Source organism: Parus major, chromosome 1 (assembly GCF_001522545.3).
Source record: "Parus major isolate Abel chromosome 1, Parus_major1.1, whole genome shotgun sequence".
Classification (NCBI taxonomy): domain Eukaryota; kingdom Metazoa; phylum Chordata; class Aves; order Passeriformes; family Paridae; genus Parus; species Parus major.
In genome coordinates this window covers 77500974-77525686 of record NC_031768.1, presented here as the reverse complement: position 1 = coordinate 77525686, position 24713 = coordinate 77500974, and the positions used below count along the sequence as shown (strand labels likewise).

Sequence of the window (24713 nt, the reverse complement as noted above, 5' to 3'; positions counted from 1 at the left end):
AGAAACACTGATTGGGACCCGAGGTTTTGAGGATCACATCATATCATGAGTAACTAACCTCTAAGAAAAGTTTGGACCTGTCATGTATCCATCTTTCCATATATATTGTAGCTTGGGTGTTCCTATCTTGCGTGTAGTGACACCATATGACACAGTACCAGAAGTCACACTTACACACCAACACATCATCTGCACCTTCTCGTTCATCTACCTCGTGTATCACCTCATTGCAGCAGGTCAGATGAGTCTGACAGCTCTGTCCTTGCTGAATCTGTGCTGGATGTTACTCAAACTCTCCTTTTCTACATGGTTGTAATAATTTTAATGATTCCAAAGCTTCCTAGAATTAATAATGAATGGGAAATTCCTTCCTAGCTCTTCTTTCTCTTGTTGTCTTAAAGACCTGTGCTCTTCTTTGCCATGCCTGACCTTTGAAAACCTGTCTGTGGTCTGCTGCTTTGTTAGTCAGTGCATGGCTCACCTGTACCTTGTACAGTAAGAACATTTCTGATGTTCCCTGGAGAAGTACCCAGCAGGGGAGGCAAAAGTGACTAAAGGAGAGAACAGCTTCCATGAAAGCAGGCTCTGAGTAAACCACAGCTGACTTAGGTGGAAAAGAGATGCTTGAAGGAAGGTACAGTAACAGTACAAGAATTATGAATGCCATAGAAGTAAATAAGTGCAAGAGAGACATGGACATAGTGGACGTATTCCAGCAAAGAGCCACAAGGGTGATGAAGGGACTGTGGCATTTCTCCTGTGAGCAAAGGCTGAGAGAGCTGGGTCTCATCAACACAGAGAAGGAATGGTTCTGGGGATCTCATCAATATGTATAAATACCTGTAGAGAGGTTGTAAAGAGGTTGTAATCAGACTTTTTCAGTCTGTGAACTAGACTGTGCCTAGTGTCAGGACCAGAGGCAATGGGCACAAACAGAAACACAGGAGGTTTCCTCTGAATATCAGGAAATAGTTTTTTTTCTGTGACGGTGACCAAGCACTGGCACATATTTCTCAGGGAGGTTGTGGACTTCCCATCCTTGGCGTTATTCCAAAGCCATCTGGACATGGTCCTGGGAAACAGGCTCTAGGTGGTCCTGCCTGAGCAGGGTGGTTAGACCAGATGGACTGCAGAGCCCCTTCTGACCTCCACCAGTCTGAGATTCTGTGAAAGAGGGAAAGGCTTAAAGCAGCCCAAAGGAAGTATGTCTTCACTCAGCACGCAATTCCATTGTTTAGCTTGCTGCCACAGAATGTCCAGGGTGCCAAAAGTATAAATGGGCTCAAAAAGTGATTAGAAAACATCATGGGAGAAAGGTCTCTCAGACCTGAGGGGCTCTCAAACTTGATGATGCAGCTAAAACTTCTGGCTCAGGAAGGGAAATGGGATCGTGTAATAGAGGAAACAGCACTTGTAATGTTCTATGTATTCTCACTGCAGTCATCTACCGGAGAAGACACTAGGAGCTCTTAAAATTTGCTATAATCCAATGTGGTCTTTCTTGTCTTAGGTCAACAGTGACTAAACAGAAGGAAAAAAAAAACACCACCCTTTCCTTTCTTCACCTCCTCTCCTACAGCTTTAGCCGCTGGATTTCAGCAGATATGAATCAGATGGTGACTGTTGTGTTCCTTTTGTTCTGTAAATGATTAAAACAGAACATTTCACACTTGCTTTGTGGCCCAGCAGAGAAATGCTACATTTTCGCCTTGGCAAATCCTGAGGTGGAATTTCTGGCTATGGAGAAAATGAGATCAGGGAGAGAAAAACTATCCCAACAGAGGAATATATGCAGACTGCTTTTCTGTCTCTCCCGTGCTTGGCATATCTTCTTCCCATTTTCCATTTCCTCATCCCTCCTCTCTTTTCCGTCTCCTTCCCACCCCACTGGCATTTTTTCTGCTTGCTGCTTAAAGATGATTTAATTGAATATCAGAATAAAAGGAAGCAGAATGAATAAAAAATGCAAGGTGAAAGCCCCCAGCATAGAAATCCCTGGGTAAAGTAATGAGAATGTGATGAAATGGAAAAATAAAGTGGGAGTGGGGGGTATGTACCTCACTCTGCCAGAAATGAGATGAATATGTATGGAAGATGCAATATATCAGTGGAAACCCCTAGGCCCTGTGCCTCACATTTCCCGACAGCCGACCAGAGGAGGAATTAGCTGGCTGTGCTATTTTTAAGTGCACCCTGGGCATGGTCAGCTGCTGGAGGAGGTTCCCCATGACAGCAGCTTGCAGGAAATACTGCTTTGGTGATACTGTCTGCCTGGGGAATAAACACGCCCAGAAACAAAATCCCGTTGGATATAAAAGGGAAGGAAAGAAAAAGCCCTGGTCCCTGCCCTGCTTCTTCCCACTGCTTTATAACCATCCAGCTGTTTTGTTTTTTTTTCTTTGTTGTCCTGACCTCATCCCATACTGGAGCGAATCCAGAGAGCGAGTGCTCTGCTTAGCTGTCTTCTGCCAGAAACCAAAGAGGTCAAGTTATTAGAGAAAAATGAAAGCTCTTTGGCAGAACTGGAAAAACAGATGTGCAGAGATACTCCTGCTGCCTCCAAATACAATGCTGCCTATGAAATGTGTATCAGAGGCAATCTGATAAATACGTACTGTTGTCGTGGTAGAAATCTTAACACTGACTAATTATTTATTTAGGTTTCTTTGGGGCTCCAGGTTTTCTGGAGCTGAGTTTACTGGCTGCCAGGTTACAAGGTTACTTAAAAACCTTCCGCAGATGTGATTTAGAAAGGGGTGCTCCAATGCTGCAAGAGGACCTGCCTCTTCCCAGTAGCTAGAAGTCTCTGCAGGGCAGGTTAAGCCTGTGGCTATCAAGAAGAGAGAGAGGGTATTCTCCACTTGAGGTATGGTAAGGACATCTTTTATGTCAAATGCTTTGTGGTTTTTACTTACCAAATTTGCCTGGGTGGAAGTTTCTACGCAGTGTATTCTGATTTCTTGATTCAGCTCTTGCTGTGATCTCTGCATTTCAGGGCAGCTATTTGTGCCATCCCCAGAGGTGGTATTAATGGGGCTGGAACCCTCTGCCTGCCCATCAGCCACGGCTAAAAGCAGCAGCGACAGCAAGAAGTGGAATTGTGTGCAGGCATTTGGGGTTGCTGCAGTGTCAGGCAGAGCGGGACAATTATTTGTTTGCTTGCAGCATTTGGAATCTGTGGGATTACACGCATGGTTGGCTGCAAATGTAACGAGCATCAATACCCGCGTGCGCTCGTGGTTTGGGATGGCTACATCCCTGCTGCAGGGCCTCAGGGGTCCAGCCCCAGGTCTGTCAGGAGCAATTGCTCAGAGCTCCCCAGCAAGCAGGTGTTTGGGATGGTGCAGGGATGCTGAGTGATGCAGGGGGTGCTAAGGGGTGTCACCTGGAAATGCTTCTCCCTACCCATGTAGCTCACCAAAATACTTGGGATATCCATAAGAAGTGTTTGTTTTCCCTAGCAGGGTATAAGAGACATGGGATGTGTGGATAATGTGGGCCTCCTGAATCCATGGCTACCAGGGAGAAGCAGGAGGGAGGCAGTGAAAAGAGATGTCACTGTCATATCCTGAAAAGAGATATCACGGTCATATCATATCTGCTGACCTTACAACTGGAGTTCTGGTGGCACTTGGTCCTGGTTGAGCAGGTTAGAACCAAAAGGGATGAAAAATTTACTTCTTTCCTTCCCCAAATTCCTTAGAAGAATGACATAAAACAAACACACAAAGAAATATTAAAATATTAGAACTATTCCCAAATTATGGGAACAATATATTTTAATAAAATAAATAAATAAACAAATTACTAAGTACATATGGAATTTATTATATTGAAATTTAAATATTGAAGCTGCAAAATGGAGAAGCTTGAGTGGAAGTTTCCTTGCCCTCCTGGGCAGTTACAGCTCCCCAGAGGTTATCAGACGTATTGAACCATAAGGGGTTAGAGAACTCCCTCTCCAGTCTGCCATCCTTTGTGGCCACTCATCAGTTTATCAAATCAAAATTAAATTAAACAGGAAAAAAGATTTTGAAAATCATGTGGAAACACACCAGAAAATGAATAACATGAGAGAAGAAGGAAATAATATTTCTACTTCAGCTGAAAAAAGTCTTTTCCTTGGGAACATAACAGCATGGTTCACCAGGTCCTTGTAATTCTACTGAAAGACAAGATGGCAGATAATGATTTTTCTTGATATATTTGTTCTTATAGCACCAAAATCACCACTGATCACCATGCAGCAGTAGGTGAAAGGTGAGCACAAACCCTGGGGCCAGAATGAGAAACCAAATAAGCCTTTGAACAGGCTGGATCTTCTTGGCCAAGGGCAGTACAGCCAGATTGCCCCCAGGCCCCCATGACACAGACTGGGAAGCAGAATAACCAAAATAATGTCTCCCATTTTGCCCAACCAAATGATAAAGTTGGAACATGACAAAAAGCAGTGCTTGAATTGCCACTTTGTACTGGACTCAGTGGACTCACTGGACACCATCCCACTTCATCTGCCACGGTGAACGGACACTTAATGAGCAAGGGCAAAATTTCACCTTCATTTTACAGCTGAGCTGTGCATGGTTCACTTATGCTTATAAGCAAAGCTAATCTCTCTGGGGAGGTAGGAAAATCTGACAAATCCAAGGCAAATTCTATCTCTATTGTCAAGGTTCCCTATGACTTTGTAGAGGATTTAGGCATTCAAAAACCTGAATTTGGGCTTAATCTTCTCCCACATACTCAGGGTATCTGCAGATGACAAAGGAACTGAACATCTATCTCTAATCCAAGTCTGGTACCCTAGGAACTGGCCTGTAGTTTATCTCCTGAAGAGGTCAAGGATATGATGGTGCCCCTTGCCCCCCACCTAAAAAAACAGCATATTTGCAATTTGTTGCTCCCCTGTTTGAGCATTACCCCAGCCTGTATTAGGTGACTTCAGGGAGACAGGTAAAAAATACTTCACTTTAAAGTTTCAGAGAGACATAGCAGGGACAGCCCCTGACTGGCACCTCACCTTGCACACAGACATAGTGGGAAGGGCACCTCTGAGGATGCCCTCATGACAAACATTGTTCTGAGGTAACTTCTATCGTGGGAGATGCACAGATGCAGGAATTGAGGAACCTGATTTCACTGAGTATTTTTTCCTTCTTTGTCTGTTCCCATATCCTATAGCTTGCCTGTGCCTTGCATCTGAGCAAAACCCAAACTTTGAGCAAAGCTGGGTTTTTTTGTGGTGCAAAAACACAATGCCTCAGACTGTTGTGAACCACAGCACTCTCCCAGTGCCTGGAGCTTCTGGGAGTCCTGTCTGCATCCACCCAGTCCTGTGGCCATGGCGCTGGGCCAGCTCCTGTCTTGCTGTGCCCCTTTGTGGGGCTGTGGTGACAGTGAGTGGTTTCCTCTTCAGACTGTTGCTGCATTTCTTCCTACCTGCCTTTATCCATTTGGCACAGTATTGAGGAGGGAGAAGCCACCATCAGTCCCTGGGAGAAAGAAGTACAAATACAATGGACAGTCCTGCCATCACTGGGTAGCTTGCTGCACTGAAAGAGGTTGAAGCATGAGATGGGGAAGCCCAAGCATTGCCACTCATCCCTAAAGACACCTAACCTAGCAAGCAGCACGGGGAATAGGGTGTGTTGGGGCTGCCCAGCCCAGTTTGTGCCCACATGGCTGCAAGGATCGGAATGAAGACCTGTGCAAAAACCAGAGGAGCTCCTCTGCCATGTCCCCTCTGTCAAGCCTCTGGCAGCAGGGCTGGAGTGGTCTGGGGAGACGGAGCAGTGGGTCACGCCAGCCCTAAAGAACACTCATCCCGTGGAGCTGGTGTGCCAAACCACAAAGACGTGTGATGGAGCAGGTGGGCAGCAGGGCAAGGGGCTGCGCTCAGGAATGGGGCACTGAGTTAAGGAACGGGGAGCTGAGTTTAGGAACGAAATAATCACCCCAGTCAATCCCCGAAAGCCGGGTTCTTCTGAACCCTCCATACATGAATCGGCTCCTCCATACACAAGGAGAAGCTCTGGGAGACGAGGAGGATGCCCGGGGTTAATTCATGGGCTTGGCACTCGGTGTAACCCCCACCAACTGTCCCTCAAGGGATCAGGGAGCCTGTGCCGGTACCTAGGTCGGGATTTAGATCCCGAGCATCCCCAGACATGAGCCGGGGCAGCCGTGCAGCCACACAGGCTCGCCCCGGGAGCACCCAGGTGTCTTCAGTGGCTGCGGGTGGGGATGCCAGGCTCCCCCGACCGCGCCTCACCCACATCCCCGACAGGAGCGGCGGGAGGGGCGCGCAGCGGCCGCCCCGCGCCGGGAGGTGCCCGGTCCGCCCCTGGAGCCGCCCCTTCGGCTGTCCCCGCCCCGGTGTCCCCGCCCCGGTGTCCCCGCCCCGGCCCGGCCCGCGGCGGCCGGCGGAGCGCGCCCGGCGGCGGCGGGGAGCGGCGCGGATGGCAGCGGTGCTGCCGGGGACGGCGGGGCGCGGAGCCGGAGGTAATGGCGGGGAAAGGAGACGGTGTCCGTGTGTCCCCGCACGGGTGTGTGTCCGTGCGTGCATGTTTGTTCACACGTGTGCCTGTGCGTGGGGGGGTGCGGGTGTCCGTGTCCACGTGTGTGCGGGGTGCCGCTGCGGGATGTCGCTGCTCATGCCCACCCGTGAGTGCTGCCGCGCTCCGCCGCTCTCCCGGGAGGACGCGGGAAGGCCTGGGCAGGCTTCCGCCGGCTCCCGCAGCCAGCGCACCCCGCTGCTCCCCCGGGCTGCCTGGAAGCCGCAGGCGGTGCGGGAGCGGGGCCGAGTCCGTGCTGAGCCGGCCCCACACTCCGTGAGACCCCAGGGCCGCCGCTGCTCCCGCTCCTCCGCTCCCGGAGTCCTCCCCGGGAATCCTCCCCGCTCCGGGGAGCCAGAACGGCGCGGGGCGAGCCCCGAGACTGCCCCGGTCAGAGCGGGGTGTCCGCAGGATATTCTGAAGGAGGAGCGCGCCGGGGGTCCGCCGCCCCGGCGCTCCCGGGAGGAGCGAAGCGGGAGCGCGGGGAAGGTTTCCCCGTTTCCGCAGCGTCCCCGCGGGTCCCCAGCGCCGGGCTGTCACTCGGAGCACCCAGCGGGGACAGCGGCCCCGTCCCGTCCTGTCCCGTCCCGTCCCGCGGGTGCGTGGGGCGGCAGCGCCGGCCGCAGGGGACGCGCAGGAGGGGCCTCCCACGCCGGGGAAGCGCTTTCTCACGTTGTTGTTGCAGGGGGATGGTGAGAGGGAACTTTTTTATATTTAACCTTCCTACCCATGCAGGGAACAAAGATAAACTCTGTTTAAAAAAAAAAAAAAAAAAAAAAAAAAAAAAAAAAAAAAAAAAAAAAAAGAAAAAAAAAAAAAAAAAAAAAAAAAAAAGCCCACGACATGAATTTAACCCGAATCTTCCTGCCAGGTTTTGTGATTCATAGCTGTAAGTACAGGAAGGTCGCTGCTTGGGCTTTTTCCTCTTTCGATGGAAAGAGGTGTTTTTTTTTTCTCTTTCCTGGTGCTGTGTGAGCATCCCGGGAGCTGTGGGCAGCTACCGCCAAAGATGGGGATCTGGTGGCTGAGGGTCTGCAAGGCCCTTCTCGTGCATCCACTCAGGTTCAGGTTATGTCTTTATATGTACAGAAATAAGCCTAAAAGCTTCCTGAGAGAAGGGTGGCAGTGAACATGAGTCCTATGAATTTTTCTGAGCATAGCTAGCTGGCAGAGCCATTCCTGCTAACAGGTGGGTGTGTGTATATAGTTATATATAGATATTAAATATATATATAAATATATGTAAATATGTGTTAATTTATTTTTATATATTTACACATGTGGTTATAGACATATGTGGCTGCATGTATTATATATAAATAAAATACAGACCATGTATATATATTTACTTTTATACATATATATGTGTATGTATATACATAGTCATTTCTAATAACCAGAAAGCTCTTCCAAGGGTTCTATAAATACCTTATCAAGAAATGTCTGAGTGGTGAGGGCAGGGAATACTGGGTGGGCAAGAGCTCATAGTAAAACCCTCTCTGGGCTGTTCTGGGTGTGTGTTACAGCTCTGCATGGAGGGTCTGTGTCCTGCCTGGCCTTCCTCATCCCCAGCCACGACTGGAGCAGTGGTGTGAGAGGATGAATTCGGGGAGGCTGGTTTTATGTTGTTAAATAGGGGAGCTGTATGCCCCACAGCATTGCTGTGGCTGGGCCTCCCAGTTTCCCCAGGCTGTGTGGGGCCAGTGGGACCCCACCAATCACCCGCATGTCCTGATGTCCCCTTTTCTCTCTGTCAGCTTTTGGCAGGGGAATCTTCACTTTCCCTTTTCTTTTGGAAAGCACTCAGCCGCTGGAGGAGGGCAGCTTCAATCCAAAGGGGCACGTGTGGCCTCTCCTAAGTGCAAATATCTGCAGGATTGGTGACAGGCGTGAGGACAGTTTCCAAGTCCTGGCCTCCCACAGCGATCTGGACCAAACCCTCTGCACATTAGTCCCTGGATGGAGGGATGGATTCAGGGATACAGCTCTGGTGCTCCTTGCAAGAGCTCATCTGTGAGGAAACACCAGCACAGAGCCAAAGGCTTTGGTTTGCATTTCTCCAGCAAAGACACACCTAAGGGGGCTGGAAGGGATCCCAGCAGCAGCCCAGGGAGGGTCAGGCACAACCAGACTCTGTGGACATGAGTGTTTAAGGATTGTGGGGAAATATTACTGCTGACCATTGCAGCTTTCCTTCAGGAAGCGAAAGCCTGAGTCCACAGAGCCTTTATTTCTCACTGATAGGTGTGTAGCTCACTTTAAAGGCCAGATCTGGTATAAATGATATTTGGTGCTAAGGCAGGAGTGTGTGCCCTGTGCAGACTTCTTGTCCTGGAAACCATTAGGAGGATGGCTGCATACTTGAATTTTCACACACAGACTATTTGCTAATGTAATAGTCCCAGTGGAAAGTTTTAGTGCTTGGGAATATTTTGCGGATTTGAGAAAAATCCCAGGAGGATTTTTGGTTTCATACAGCAATTGCTTTTTGGCAGCTTTGGGATGGATGTAATCTGGTCCCCATTTGTGTCCTGAATTTTTAAATGGAACAGCCTGCCTTCCACTCAGGACAGAAGTAGAAATAGATGGAAGTAGAAAATAATAGTAACAAGAACAACATCACTTCTAAAAAAAAATAAATTCTTAGGGCAGCTTTTCTGTTCAAATGTTGCATTTAGGAAATGTCTGTGTCCATTTTTGGTCTTTTTAGTGGCTTTTTGAGTAGGTGAGATGCTACTGTGGGTGCAAATTTCAAGTAAATCTGTAGAAGCAGGTGAAACTGCTCCAGATTTGGATTGGTGCATGTGAGAACAGAATTTGTCCACACAATAAGGTGTACCCCATCCTGCAGCATTTGCTGGCTTTCAGTGGCTTTGTCCAGGTCAGGTGTGTCCCACCACGGTGTGTGGCTGTGGTTTTCCTGATGCACGTCTGTCCCACATCTTGAAGATGTAGCGCGTCATTTTTGTGCAAATCAGGCAATGACAGCCAGCACATGTCAAGGCAGCACCAGCCGAGGAGAGGGGTGATCTGCAGAGGCATGGCACATCTCAAAGACACGTAGCATGGGGTTAAATAATGGAGCGGCACCTGGGATTATCTGCTCTGACCACGTTGGCTAACAAAAATATAAATGTGCTTTAGACAACAGTAACTCCACTGGTCAAGTCTCAGGCTAGAAAATAATGAGATATTTAATTTAATGAAGGAATTAATGATTAAAAATGCTTTTAGTGAGATTCCTCCCTGTGATGGCTACCTGTGATGGACAAAGGGTCCCTGCTAGTGACATGTCCCATCTCCCTGCTTGTGACCAGAGCACCATTTTGAGGCTGGTTTTGATATGATGGCTCCATACCAGTGGCTGTTGCTGTGGTTTTCTGTGTTCTAAATGTGAGCTGAGCCATCTGGGAGCAAGAACTACAGGCAATTATCTTGTTAGCACTTCTACATAGAATACCTTTATTAAATTTCTACATTTTAAAAGTGGCTGAATATAAATTGCAGGTAATAATATAATAATGGAAGGATCATAATTGTAATATATATTCTGGTGAGAAGAAGGTTTAATTTCTTTTTGCTTTAAGTTATGACACTTAAGAATTGTGCAAAGACTCTGCTTAGTGTAGGGTTATTGCAAGCAGTTCTTCACACAGATCAAGTGAAGAGCTGTGGATCCTTTGGGTGGTTTGTTGCTTGTGTTAAGGAAAGTGAAAAAACTCTAGAAATCCATACAATAGAGTTCAATGCCCGCCTTTTCAGTTAAGAGTACTGTACAGCCTTTGTACTATTTTTGTTCTGTCCTTATCCCAGGCTCCTTTGTACGCTGCGAGTTTGTGGGAATGACTCAGGGAGAAAGCTATTTAACCTAAAGGACACCACTGACAAAAAAAAAAATAGATGGATAAAGAGCAATGTCCGTGACTGTGAGTGGGAACCAAGAGGAATATTTGTGTGTCTGAGGAAGAGAGATCCCAAAACCTCCTCCAAATGGGGTGAAAAAAATTCCTCGTCTTCAAGATGCTGTTTATTCAGTTCAAGACCGGAATTTTATAGCATACTTGCTTGAAGTAACAAGGAACTAAGACTGAATGATCCACAGACCTAGGTCCTATTTCACTCCTGGTTAATTAATGGAAGGGCTTAAATATCCAAGTGACACGGATCATGACAGTGCTTTTCTGTAACATGATCATTTTTAAAGGCAGTAAGTACAGCAAAATTTATCATGGCTTAAACTCCTGCTCTACAAGTGTCTTGTCTGTATGCTGTAGCTGATTGATGATTTTGCTTTTTTCCCCCAGTGGAATAAGATTTCCTTCCCTAAGAATTTATGTGATGAATTTTTATCTTGGGGTTTTTTTTACTGCTTGGAAATCAGAATTTATAGTGTAGTGAAAACGTCTGCAGACAGTTGCTGGGCTGACAAGCGGTGTGGCTGTAGCAGAAGTGTTGTCTCACTTGCGAGCTCCATGTCAGCCTTTGTATTTCATTCTTTTACTGGGAGTTTCTTCCCCTACTTTCAGCTCTAGATAATACTTATCCTTTCATCTCAGAGCAGCAATGCTGACATGAGTCGTCATTGTGCCACTGGCACTTTGATCAAAGCAGGAGTTTCAATTATTGATTCAATTCTTCAAATAAATTTGGGCTGGCTGTATTTGTAGACTCAGTGTTACAGCCACGAAAGCAACTGTGTAGCTTATAATACAGAGAGACCTTAAAAATGCACATATTTTTGCAAAGCCTAGCACAGCTGCCTAAGGAATATGCATCTCTTCCTCCGTCGGATTAATGCCCAGCTGACTTCGGCACCTGGAGGTGTGATGAGAATACTCTGCCTATATCCTGCCTCTCCTCTGGGGTGAGCCTGGGTCAGGGAAAAAACCAGCACGTTATTCTAGCATTTTAAAACCTGTTACCATCTGAGATGAAAGAGTGGTGATGGGCACTGTTTGCCCCTACACGCCAGCACACCTGATTTCCATCGGGAAGGCGGAGAAGCGCGGGCATCCGAGGGGATCTCCCAGGGAGGCAGGCTTGGCTCCACTCTTTCCTGTATCCATCTGATCTCATGCCAGGTTCGGGAGCTGCTTTCAAAGCACATTTGCTTTGCTTCTCTCATAGGATTTTTTCTCCCCTGCCTTGTTTTTTGCTGAAGGGAAGCATATATGAAAATAAGCATGTGAGGCTGAAGTTTCATGGAGAATGTTCATCCTTGTGGGTAGTTAAATCTGGACATGTTAGCACAATTCTTTGGGAGAGATGGGGTTTGGCTGCCTCCATTGCCTATACCCATTAGTCTTGCTCGTGCTTTCTTGGACTTTCTGGAGAGTGAAATGACAGTACTGAGGATGGGTGACTCCAGGAACTCTTCTTGAGTAAGGGAATAGCACAATGTGGATCTTGGATACCTGGATACAACGTGGATACTGGGATGAGGATTTCTTTCCCCAGAGTGGTGAGTTGTGGAGGTGTAGCTCAGTCTGATAATCCTGCCAGCCACAGGGGTGCAGCTTCTCTTGCTTTCACGTGGGAAATGAAAGGTGCTGCTCACTCACATCTGGTGTGCATTATGTGTCTTGGATTTTTGTCCTGCAAGATATTGCTCTGCTCCTGTGAAAATAATACTAGTGATGCTTGTTCAGTCCTCGCAGGGCTCAGGAGCTGTGGCAGCAGATGTGAGGTTCACAAGCAGAATTATGGGGTGTGAGGATGAGTCAGCCCCCCCAGGAGTGACCTAGAAAACTTGTGGATTGACTGGGGAGCTGCTGATGGAAAACAATCACCAGTGGCTGCTGGATCCCCTGCACCTCATCGAAGCTGTGGCTGCAAAAGAATCCCTGTGCTGCTGGAGGTCCCAAAAGCATCCCTTGTGACACTGTTAGGAGTCCAATTTTTATACCTAAACCAAGAAGCGAGACAAAAGTTATTTTTTTCTGTGCCGAAGGAAGCTTAAATCTTCCTCCCAGCTTTGGGAGAGTGGCATGGCTGTGTGGCTAGGGTGTGGCAATCCCTGCTCTCAAGACTGGGCCAATGCTTAGGAGAGAAAGTAGGGTTCGTGGGCCAGGATACACATAGAGGGGTGTCCAGCCTCAGAGGGTCACTGTGACCTACTGCAGGGACTGATTGGTCCACCCTGGCCAATTCATGGCACAGCCTTTGTGCAGCCCCTGGGACCTTGGAGGGCTTTACTGTCCTTTTGTTATTTCCCTTAAATGATTCTCTTCCCTTTTTGACCTGAAATTTTTATGCATCAACAGGACAGATAAAATATTTTAAATGTGGAATAAGGTATTTGTACTCCTTTTTGGAATGGTTGTGATACAGGCTGTGCCTGCAGACTCAAAATGCATATGTGGGCTTGGAAATGATGTAATTTTCATTCTGTCATTTTTGGACTTCCTTTACATACTGTGGCAGGGTTTATAGGAAAGTGTAAAGCCACCTTACTTACTTTTTAATTTTGGATGATTGCTTAGGATGATATTTGAAACACCTCAGTCTCTTTTGAACCACTTGGTCAGTAGGGTACAGATGGAAAGGGGAACTTTTGGAGGTCAGCTCTGTGGTTTTGTTTGGCTGGATGGGTTTTAGGTGGTAGAGGAGTCATACGTGGCAGCAGCATGGGCTGTGCTGTGGGCAGCCACATTATGTTACCTGGATGGGCAGTGTGGTGTGATGCAGAAACTCATTACCTGCGCTCTGCCTTGAGGTGTTGCCTCTAAATAGCAGCAAGCTGTGTTTTCACAAGTGGCATCTTTTCGGTGTTTTACTGAAGACGAGAGTAGTAGTACAATTTGGCTGTAAGAAAACCGTCTTCTCTGACTGTTTTTGTAAATTTGTTTCTTGGATATGCTGTTACTGCTCTAAAAACATGGTTTTCCGCTCATGTCACAGCAATGAGCTTCCTATGTGGTTTGCTTTAGATCCTTTTTAAAACCAGACTGAAGCCACATCAGAAACAGGAAATATCTAAATGTTGCTCCACTGTCTCTGGGTCCTGGCTGACTGTCTGGTGTTAATCTTAGCAGCTGATTCATTTAAATAGTTCTGAATCTTCAAATGGATTTCACTGCTGTGCAGTAAACTCTGGGATAATATGTCTGCTTCTGTACAGTGGAATGCGTGCTTATCTAAAAGAAAAGGAAAACAAATGAGCTGGTGTCAGGCAGTCACTTAGATGCGGAGGGTTGGTAGAGATGCAGAAATGAAGGCCTAGAGCAGCTACCCAGTTTAGCAAGGACTGAAGTGAAGACCAGAAATATGGTCATGTCTTACAGAACTGGCTATAAGAGACACTAGTTACATGGCAATTGAAGGCATGATGTCTATGGACTGGGCTGCATCCTGGCATTCTGGGGCTGAGGGGGCTGGGCTGGCTTTGGGAAGGGGAGAGGGGAGGGCATAGCACAGCTGGCAGCTGCCCACAGGCACCTACAGACATGATGAGGTTGGTTCTTGGCAGTGGCTGTCACAGAACATGGGGCAGCAGCTGTGGTTTGTAGCTTGTTTGGGTAAGATAGAAAGCCATTCCCTTGGGACACGCCCCTGGCGGAGTGATGATCTTCATCCCAAGTTGCTCTCAACTGGCTTCTTACTCCTGGCTGCTGGGCACCACTGCTCTGGCACCAAGAATCAGTTATAGGGATGAAAGTGGCTCTTCTGGTGAGCGTTGTAGAGGAATGAGGAGGTGTGGGAAAGGAACAAGTGCCTGACCATTGGATGGGCGCTTTGCACCGTGTCAGAGTCAGATTGTAATGAAGCATTTTCTTTTAGAGAAGGGAGCTGGGATTTGGGAGGCTCCAGTGTCAGCAAGGGGAGAAAGAAATAAGGCTTGTGCCTTGCTCCAAATGGCTTGTGAGGTTCCACTAAGCTTTCAAGTGGTGCCTTATTGCCCATGATCTGGATTGTGGCTGTGTGCCAAGCACTGATCTCTTGGCAGCTGTTTTCTGTGTTACACAGAAACTGGTTTCTGTGTCAGTTACAGCTGACGTTTTATTAAAACCTACTGTGAATGAACATAAAATATTGTTACATCATTTTTAACATCATAAAACATCATGACATCATTTTATGATCATAAAACATCAACATGGGTACAGCACGGTCCAGTAGTTTCTGCCTGGATTGGGGCTACTGGGATCAGAAACTGAGCAGTTTGGCAGATGCTGGCATTTACCAGTCCTGATTTTAGTAGAATATAGCTGTGCCACGACAACCAAGGACAAGTGGATAGGTGAGAATTTCTGCTCTTGTTAAAGAAAAAAACACAACTTTGTTCTTCATCTTGTAAAATTTGAAATCCTGACCCAAGGGTGCCTACAGACTCAAAATGCAGAAGGTGAGGATACAGTTTTACTAAAAGTGTATTTCCTTTGAATTCTCTTTGATGAGTGGTGGGGCCAAACCAGTATCTGCTGGCTGCCCAGGTTGTCTGTAATGCTTGAAGCTGCTTATCTTCTTCCTTGGGTGTGCAGGTTTTCTTTGCTTCACCCCAATCTACTTTTTATTCATAAATCAAGCTTGGGTTTGAAATGCACTGCTTTCATACAGGATTCCAAATTCCAAGGCAGTACTGTTTATGTGGAGGAGCAACTGAGGGTGTCTTTAATCCTCTTTTCTACCAGAATAGGCCAATAATTTTGGAAATTAGTGTACTTGAGATTTTTTTTTGGATCTGTGTCAGCATCAGCACAATTTACAGACCAGTCTCCTATGCTTGTTTTCACAAACATATATGGCTTAGTTCTACTCCAGCAAGCAATCTTTCCCTCTTGCTTTCTAAATATAGATAACTGCCATACACATTCATGCATAATATGAATGGTAAAGTGATGAATTCATTAACATTTTGCAGAAATGCCTATTTACTCTCCTCTTGGCACAGAAGAAAATAGTATCTTCGTGCCTGTAGAAATGACAGGCTGGATCCTATCCCTGCTGCCCTGCTCCATGCAGTTGCATGGGGTTAGCAATGACCTGTGTGAAATATGCAGGGAGCAGGCAGTTAGCTGACACAAACCAAGCAGGCAGGATTAATAAATCCAGGTCATTTGTGGGTGACTGATTTTCCTGCTGAGTGGGGTGCTGCGGATCCTTATGTTTGTGGGCTTCCTGCCCCACAGGGATGGCTGGATGCATCACTGGTGCTACTTGGAGCACTCTGCCTCCTGCTCAAGCAAGTCCTTGGCAGTGGCTGTTGCTAGAGATTGATGACAATTCCCTTAGCCTAAAACCTGTGACAGCCAATGGGATGAGTGGAGAGTGAGCCTGCTGTGTGCCTGTTGTGCCAGGGTACTTGCAGCCAGGAGATGCTCATTTCCAAGGCTTGAACCTCAAAGAGCCTCTCTTTACAAAAATGACTAAGTTCTCAGAAAAATGAGAAAGTAAAAAGGTCATATAAATGTAGATCAGACCAGGTTGGAAGGGATCTCACAGATCATCTGGTCTAACCTTTTGAGGGAAGGAGACAATTTAGATGAGATTATCTAGGACAGTGTCTCATCACATACTGAAATCCTCCAGTGATGGGGACTCTACCACATCCCTGGGGAGGTTGTTCAGGGAGTGTTTTCATTGTAAAAAGTTTCATCCTTATGTCAAGATAAAACATCTCTTAGTGCAACTTGTGCTTGCTGCCCCTTCTCACTGTAGCTCCTTTTGAAGAGAGAGCTTCTTTTCTCTTTGTAGCCTCCCTTTAAATGCTGCAAGACTGTAATGGGAGCTCCCTCACAGCCTTTTCTTCTCGGGGGAGTAAGGACCTAACTCCTTCAGCCTTTCCTCACAGAACAGGTTCTGCAGTCCACTGATGGTCTTTGCAGCCCTCCTTTGGACCCTGTACAGTCTGTGTCTTTCTTGAATTGTAGGATTATGCCAATGTTGCTTGTGGCTTGAAATATAGGGTCAAGCCAATGTCATTCCTGGCTTAACACTGCTGTGATGCATTTTGTATCAGCTTGTTAAAACAAGCACTCCTGAGAACAGATTTAGGATGAGCCTTGTTGTTTGCCAAGTTGCAAGCAGAAAAGGCCTTAATGCTTCTGCTCAGCAGAGACTAAAACATCCTTGTGTTATCAACAATGTTTCCAGCACAAATCCAAAACATAGCTACTGAGAAGAAAATTAACTCTGTCCTAGCCAAAACCAGCACAGTCCAGCCACCAGTTTCTGTGGGATGCTGGGGCTGGGGCATGCAGCTCCCATGCAGTTGGTCTGCCAGACAAATTCCCATGGCCCTCCAGCTACATCCGCTTACCATATTAAGAACATCTGGACAAAGTGACTTATAAACTCTCTCCCTTGATAGCAGTGGTTGTATTTTATGTCTCAGCAATTTTCTGTATTGCTAAACTATTACTCATGAGCAGATTTTGTGGTAAGGCCTTTCCCAGACTATAGCCCTGTTTAATGTGTGGCTGTGTCCTCACTTTTCCTTCTTTTTACCCACACCCTAGTTCAGTATTACGCTGGCTCTGTTGGTTTCATGTCCTGGGGCTATGACTTGATTAGTGAGCTTGTGACTTGTCACTGTTAGCTCTTACAAACCTTTCTTTGTACGTGGACTGAGGACCTTGTAGGCCAGGCTGGGTCAGGGCATGAAACAGCACTGGTGACTCTATGTTTTGCCTCTTGTTCCTCAGAGCTAATGCGTTATTTGGGAAGTGCAGCCTGAAGAGGTGGTTTGCTCACTCGCCTCAGAAGGGCTTCTCAGCACCTAGCCATGCTCAAGAAATTTTTTTGGACTACTATCGTAAGTCATGGCTTTGTATTTTGTCATTCATGCGGTTTCTTTACTGGCATTCCGTTCTTCTTTCTTACAGGCTCCACAACTGTTTGTTACAAGCCTACCAGCCCAGTCCAGGTACTGGAAGAGGCTGGCTTCCTTTACCAGGATCACCAGTTGTTTGCTGGCAGGCATGAAGTGTCCCCGCTAACAGCTGAAGTGATCAGTGCCAAAGAAAAAGCTGGTGAGTGCATGGCCACGCTTCTGTATGAACCCACTGCATTTACTTCCAGGTTTTTCACAAAGTATAAATTGAGCAGTTTAAACAATTTACAAGCATTATTTAGTGAGTTGAAGGCCAGCTTCTCATTCTTTGTAGAGTCAAAGTTACCTTTGACTTGTGTATTGTGACCCACTGCCACTTGTCACCTCTATTTGTGGAGGGTGCATCATTTCCACTTGTCCTTAAGGACACAGTTGCTTTTCGCTGCACAGCTGGACCAATTTCCATGGCTCTTTTGCTGATGGAGCAAGACCATGGGCACTGTGAAAAGTTCACTGTGGTCAATCCTTCTGGACTTCAGTAACAGGCAGTGTAAAGTACGCCTCCAAGATACAAGGATGATAACATGACTAGCACAGAAGTGGAAATCCTGATGTGTTATAAAGAACTGCTTTGACTGTGTGATGATGGCTTTATCCCTCAGGCTTTTCTCCAGCGTTGTCTAACAACCTAGACTGTAAACTTTCTGGTGTGTTAGGGAGACGTTATTGCTTGTCTGCAAAAATGTCCAATGTGATGAGGCTTCTGTGTGCTGTGGTAACATGAACAAAGCAGCAAGAGTTTGCTGTAACTGCAGGGACGTATAAAGCAGCTGGATACTTAGCTTGAGCAGCAGGAGATGCACTGTGTGTCTGTGCGCCTTCCTGTCTCTAACACAATCCCATGGAGCTGACCTACTCTCAGATAGCTGGTGGCCAAGCCACAACCCCAGCAGGTGAGGCTGGCAGGCAGATAACATTGTTTCAGGGAAAGCAGGAAAGCTGTATCTCCTAGGGCAGGTGTGGAGTGAAACAGCCTGGGAATCTTCTCTCCCTCTTGAGCTCCACAATCATCTTTAAGGCTTTGCCACAAAAATGTTAAGGGAAATGACCTCTTATCATTGTTAAGAGTCAAAGGCTTTTCTTTCCCTCTGACATCTAGGTTGTATATAAGTTATCCCACAGCATGTGCAGTAACTGATGAAACCTCAGGGAAATGACCAGACCTCAAGAGAAAGTTTGCTTTTAAACTGTTTTCAAATGCCAAAAAACAAATGTAAGTCCTGACAAACTCCTCTGAGAATTGGGAACAGCAGGAGAGAGAAAGTTGCCAAGAGTGACCTCAAGAAACCAAACTGCAGAAAACACCTCCTTCTTGACTGGGGACATTGGAAGACTCTTATCACTCTTGTCTGCACTGGAGTCTTTCAGGAACGCTCCTCTGAGCTCAGACAGTGTTCAGATAGACATCTTATAGCACTTTTGGGATGGATGGAGAGCTTCAGGAGGGAGGGATTCCAAAGGTCTCAGCCATGGTTAAATCATGGAATACGCTGAGTTGAAAGGCACTCATTGGGATCATCAAGTCCAGCTTCAGTCCCTACTCAGGACACCCCAAGAATCACACCATGTGCCTGAGAGCTTTGTCCAAATGCTTCTAGATTCTTAGCTCCAGGCAAGCTCCACTGCATATATAGTGCAAGGATGTTGCCATTGACTCTGAATGACTTCCAGTAGTCTGTGTTAGAGTTGTGTAGCTAATCTGTCTGTGCTTTTTTTTTAAAAATGCTGTCATTACATCTATGACCATAATGCCTTCCTTGTGTTGACCCAGCAAAATTGCAATGGTTATTATTGACTCCCTCAGAAGTAGTGTTTTCAGCCAGAAGGGAAATTGCAATTTTAGAGGAAGATGCCAGAGCACAGGTTATTCTTAGACCTTTAGGACCATTTAATTTTCAGTTCCATTTCAGCTTTTCTGTGACAAGTTTTACATTTTATCTTGTCATGGCACGCAGTACATTTACACCTTTGGCCATCAAAAATACAGCAGCTGGTATTGCCATGCAGGCTGCCTCTGTAGGTTGTGCAAGCCATCTCCAGGGAGAGGTCAAACACTGGAACAGGCTTCCTAGAGAGGTGGTCAATGCCCCAAATGTTTAAAGAGGCATTTGGACAAGGCCTTTAATAAAATGCTTTAACTTTTTGTGAGCTTTGAATTGGTCAGGCAGTGGGATAAGGTAACCATTGTAGGCTCCTTTCCTGTCCTGTCCTATCCATGTTAGAAAATACCGAATTTCCCTGTGACTTGGAATGTCCCTTGTTGACTTAGAGGGAGGTTCAGAGCTGTGGGTATGGAGCGCATGGAATATTATGGAGGGGGAGGCCAGGAATGGGACTGGAATGTGTTCCTAGGGGTCACTGCCAAACAGAATTAGAGTTTAGGGGTGGAGGATGAGCAGGGAGCAGTGCTATGACTCCTTTGTTGGCTTCCAGCCATGTCCTTTCTGCTGCCAGGAAAATCCTGGCAGGACACTGCCCATGGGGTGCATCCTGGGCACGGGGTCACCGTTGTGGGATGTAGGAAGGGAAGAAACAGCAGGGGGATTTAGACCTGCTGGACAGCAGAGCTAATGGCCACCTCTCTCTCCCTGCCCAGCCGAGGAGACCCTCTGCACCCTGCGCCCACCCAGCTTCCGCCGTGTGCCAGAGGCGGAGATGCGAGGGGCGGAGGAGGTGGCAGCCGGCACCGTCCTGCAGCGCCTGATCCAGGAGCGGCTGAGGTATGGCAACCCCAGCGAGAACATGAACCTGCTGGCCATACAGCACCAGGCGACGGGCAGCGTCGGCCCCTCCAACAGCACCGCCAGCACTCTCTCTTCCGCAGAAAACCTTGCTCCCGAAGACCTGCCAATGGTCCAGCCGTCAGGGCGGCAGGAACCACAGGGGCAGGAGCACCAGGGGGACGGTGCTGCCATGGAGAAGCAGCCTCGGGCCCCGCAGCCCCCGCACAGCTCCGAGGAGCTCCCCACCTATGAGGAGGCCAAGGCCCAGTCTCAGTTTTTCCGTGGCCAGCCCGCACCACCAGCCACGGCTGCCACACCGGGTTTTTATGGCTCCTCCAGCCAGAAGGCCAGGACGGAGGGGAGGCCAACAGTGAACCGGGCCAACAGCGGGCAGGCGCATAAGGATGAGGCGCTGAAGGAGCTGAAGCAGGGTCACGTCCGCTCGCTGAGCGAGAGGATCATGCAGCTCTCGCTGGAGAGGAACGGGGCCAAGCAGCACCCCCCAGCCCCAGGAGGTGGGAAGGGTTTCAAGGCAGCCCCACAACCCAGCAAGGCCACGGACCCACGGGGCCCGCCTCCCGAGTACCCCTACAAAGGCAAGGCAGCAGCCCCAGGCAGCAAGGCACAGGAGCACGGGCTCTTCTACGGCGAGCAATCATCACAAGATGTCCTCAAGGCCACCTACGCCGCCCCCCAGCCCGCCCGGGCAGAGCTGGCCCTCGTCCGCTACCAGCCGCCCCCAGAGTACGGGGTCAGCAGGTAATGGCCATTGGGGGTGGGTCTGCAGGGCTGCCTGGTCCTGCCCATGCTGGAGGAGCCGGTCTGGGGCTTGGGCCTCGTGCAGACACGGCCAGAGTGAGCTGTAGCTCCAGGCACATGGTGGGCACATTGCACCCTGCAGTGGGGACATAATATCCTGTGGCCGGGATGGCAGGCCTGGCTGGTGGAGGCTCCTGCATCTCCCAGAGGACTCTATAAAGCTTATATTCCACTTATGTGCTACTTAAATCTTGCCAGAGAGCTCACGTGGGGCTTTCACTGGGCCCCTCATGCCAGGTCTCCCCATGAGCACAGGTTTATTCCAAGCGCATTAAAAGTAATCCACTGTTTGCTGGATGTGCGCTGATCCCTGCGAGTGGCACAGGTCCTGCCTTCAGAGAGGTGGTGGTGTGTTAAGGGCTCTTTTTCCTTGCTGTACCCAAATGCAAGTGTTTCTCTGTCTCGTCATCCCTGTCTCTTTGGCCTCTCAGACAGTTATTTTGTTGGGTTTAGAAGTCTGAAGTTGTTTGGTGTGAATGTGAGCAGTTTCCATGTTGCAAGCTGCCTCATTGTGTCTTTATTGATGCCAGGATCACCAAAGGTTTTGTTGGCATCACCTTAAGTTACACACAGTTATTTTACCACAGTACAGACACAAAGAAAAGGTGGTGCAACTGACCTGGCTCTTTCTGCCCAAAATGCATAAGGCATGAAATGCAGGAGGAAATGCTCTGCTTTTCCATGTTTGCAGAAAGGATGGGTTTTGTGTCGAGACAGGTAGAAACTCAAAATGTAGTTTTGGTGACAGGGGCAAGGTGGCTGTGACAAGAGGCAGGCCTGTGCTGGGTCTTTCTACAGCTACATGTATGGCCATCGTGTAGAGTTTATGCTGTTTTTTCAGAGCAAGATGGTATTTTTAAATAAACTCAGCAAAACTGCCTGTTTATGCAAAGATCTATATGGATGTGAGTGCAACTGGGGCCATGCTTTCCTGCAGTTGTTTGTGATGCTAACAAACATCTCCAGCACCAAGTGGATTCATCCCCACAGAGAAGGAGCTAGTTTGGGTATTTTTATCACCCTTGGGAAATGGTGGTTCAATAGCCACAGAGTGTTCTGAGTCTGTGCAAGTGAGTGGAGCTGGGTGCTGCATGCACCATTTCAGTTAACTGGGAGCCTCAGTGGGGTCAAGTGGGAAACCCTTTGGGGCCACTCCCAGAGCTTTTTTCCCAGTTGCCTGATCAGCAAGTTTAATGCTGAGAAACCCCCTTGATTAAGTGCAGATTTCCATGCCAGTCCTCAGCAAATGCTGGATCACCGCAGCAGCTGTGGGGAGAAATCCACTGGCTCGTGATGGTGGTCACTGCTTGTTCCTGGCAAGGCAGCATCGTTTAGCCCCAAATCACACTGCAAGGGGGATGTCTGCTACCCCTGTGTGCTGTTTTCTTTGCATGATGCTGGAGAAATCTCCCTCCTGTCAGGTACAGGGGCACCAAGGGGAGGGATATGCAGTGCAGCAGAGGACTGGCAGTGTGACACAGCAGAGCTGCCAAATTTTGCACACTTACTAAAAAAAAATCTTCAGTGTTACCTTTCTTGCAACTCAAGCAAGGGCCTCAATCCTTCTCAGTCTCTGTATAACCCTGCTGGCTGTGCCAGCAAGCTTGTAGAGATGTAGGTTAGGGGGTTGGCATGGCTGGGGGTAGTTTCACCAAAGCTAGGTTTGCTCTAAGGTGTGTGGTGTCTCCTAAGCTTTATTCAAGGCACTTCTGGATCCTGATGTACATGTGGTTATTTTTCAGGTCCTTCTTGGCTCCCTTCAAATGGTGGCTGGATTTTGGGGATTTCCTTTCAGTGAATGGGGGAACATTTGGCTGTGTTCAGATGTCAGACAGTGAGTCTCTGGGTCTCGGCAAAGTGATGGTCTTCATCCTCATCTCAGGCTTCTCTATATTTTTTAACACAGGGATGTCAACCTTTCACTTTGCTTCGGCACACTAAAATATTCACTATCTGGGCTTTTTCTCAATTATTATGAACTGCTGTCACTAAAAACCAGGAAATAAACTCGGTTTATTCTGTGTTTATCCCAGTTTATAACTGGTCTCATGGTTTGTAGGATCCCTGTATGGTCCTGTCACCCAGGAAGATTTGGTTGACAAAAGCATTTAGGAGGTGACTGTAGTCCCTGTGTGCTTATTCATCACTTGTCATTTCTCTATCTGCAGCAGCTGTGCTCCAGTGCATCCTTGCATGCACCTTGGGCTGCATGACAGGGTGGGCTTGCCCACGTCTGGGATGGTTAAAATGCAAGTTCATAAAGTGGTCTCTGCACCAAATATTTAAATCTTTGGAGAGGATAGAGGCAGGTTACCTGTTCAGGGATGTCAGCCCTGTTTTTACTAGAGGATTTGTCTGGTCACTGTCTGAGCCCTGCTGGAGGTGTGGGGTGCAGGATGTGCTGTGTTACACTCCTGGGTTTCTCCCAAGCACAAACCTTCCTGTGACTGCACTTGCTTACTGCTTCTCCCCTTACCTGGGCTCTGGAGAGGCTCACTGCCAGGCATCTAGCTGGGATGAAGGACCTTGACAGAAGAGGTTGAGACTGGGGACTGCCTGGTTGCATAAGGTTAACAGTAGGGGTAGGGTTTGGAGAGACTGGTTTTTCTGTTAGAGGAACAAGTGAGGTGAGGAATTTCAGCTTTCATCTCATCAGTGTCTGGGAAAGAAGCTGATGGAAACAGAACTTTGCTCATGGTCAACTGGGAATCTCATACACCCCAGCATCTCCTTCCCTCTGTCTTGGTCATATCAGTTCCCCAGCCCATCCATCCTGGCATCCTCTGGACAGGGACCGTGCAGAAGGCTTCTGTGTTCCAGAAAAGAGGAGAAAGAGAGTGCATCGATCTAGAAAAAGCACTCACAGATACCAGGGATGAAAAATACCTAAAGGGTCACTGAGCTCCCACTTCCCCACAGTTGTTCTTTGACAAGGGAAATGTGGCTGGAAATGGACCAATGCTGGCAGGGAGCTGATGAAGGATAATGGAATAACTGTAGCTGCTGCTTAACTTCCTTATTTGGTTTGACTTTTTCTTTTGCATATGACTGGTTTTAAAGGGAACATCGCCTTTATAATCATCATGGTGAAATATTGAAATTCATTGTAAATTTCAAGATAATTTGTGTTGTACTGAAGAATTCCTAGAATTATATGATAGTATAGTATAGGGGTAGTCTCAGCATTTATATAAATTAGATTTAGTGACTTCTGTTTCATAGACATCGCAATTCCAGAGCAGAGCTTGAACATTGAAGCTTAAAGGACAAAACAACCAGAAGGCAAATAAAAATGAACTAGTATTTTTTCCTTTTAAAATATCAGTATTTTTAAGCCAGTTGCTTGATACTTGGGGCCCTGACTCACAACTTCTGAATGCTTTAAGTTGGCCAAGTATAATAATCTTTAGAAAATATTTCCTTTCCTAGATGTGCAGCTATTCCTGAATGGTGTCTTTGCTAGCTTTCCTTAGGTGCAGGTTCAGAAAGTCACAGCTTGTTAGGTAAAAGGGCTTGGAACTAATCTAATTTAGATTTTTGCACAATGCCGTGAATTAATTCCAGTTTGTGAAACATTCAGTCCTGGTGAGTATAACAATCTCCGTCTGGAGAATCCATCACAGCCTTTACAACCTTGTTCCACTAGCTAATTGCCATCACTGGCATAAATCTCCATTTTAGTTTCAGCCTGTATTTTCTCGTTACCAGGGATTTTGCAAAATCTTCTTCAGATACAGTGGGGAGACCTGTGCTATCAGTCCTTTAATGCGTTTAACAGATGGAGCC

General features: G+C 47.3%; 1 protein-coding gene across 2 annotated transcripts in view; it reads left to right on the top strand.

Moving 5' to 3' along the window:
* Positions 1-24713, top strand: part of AMOTL1 (angiomotin like 1) — a 66393-nt gene that overhangs the window by 5722 nt on the left and 35958 nt on the right. Inside the window, exons 1-3 of one of the 2 annotated variants that reach the window (XM_015645275.2) lie at positions 6448-6501; positions 17378-17524; positions 19982-20867. In XM_015645275.2, the coding sequence (XP_015500761.1) occupies positions 6459-6501; positions 17378-17524; positions 19982-20867 (1076 nt within the window). In that variant the 5' untranslated portion in view covers positions 6448-6458. Of the gene's footprint in view, positions 1-6447; positions 6502-17377; positions 17525-19981; positions 20868-24713 lie in introns of those variants that run through there. The other variant, XM_015645262.2, reaches the window with a different exon arrangement.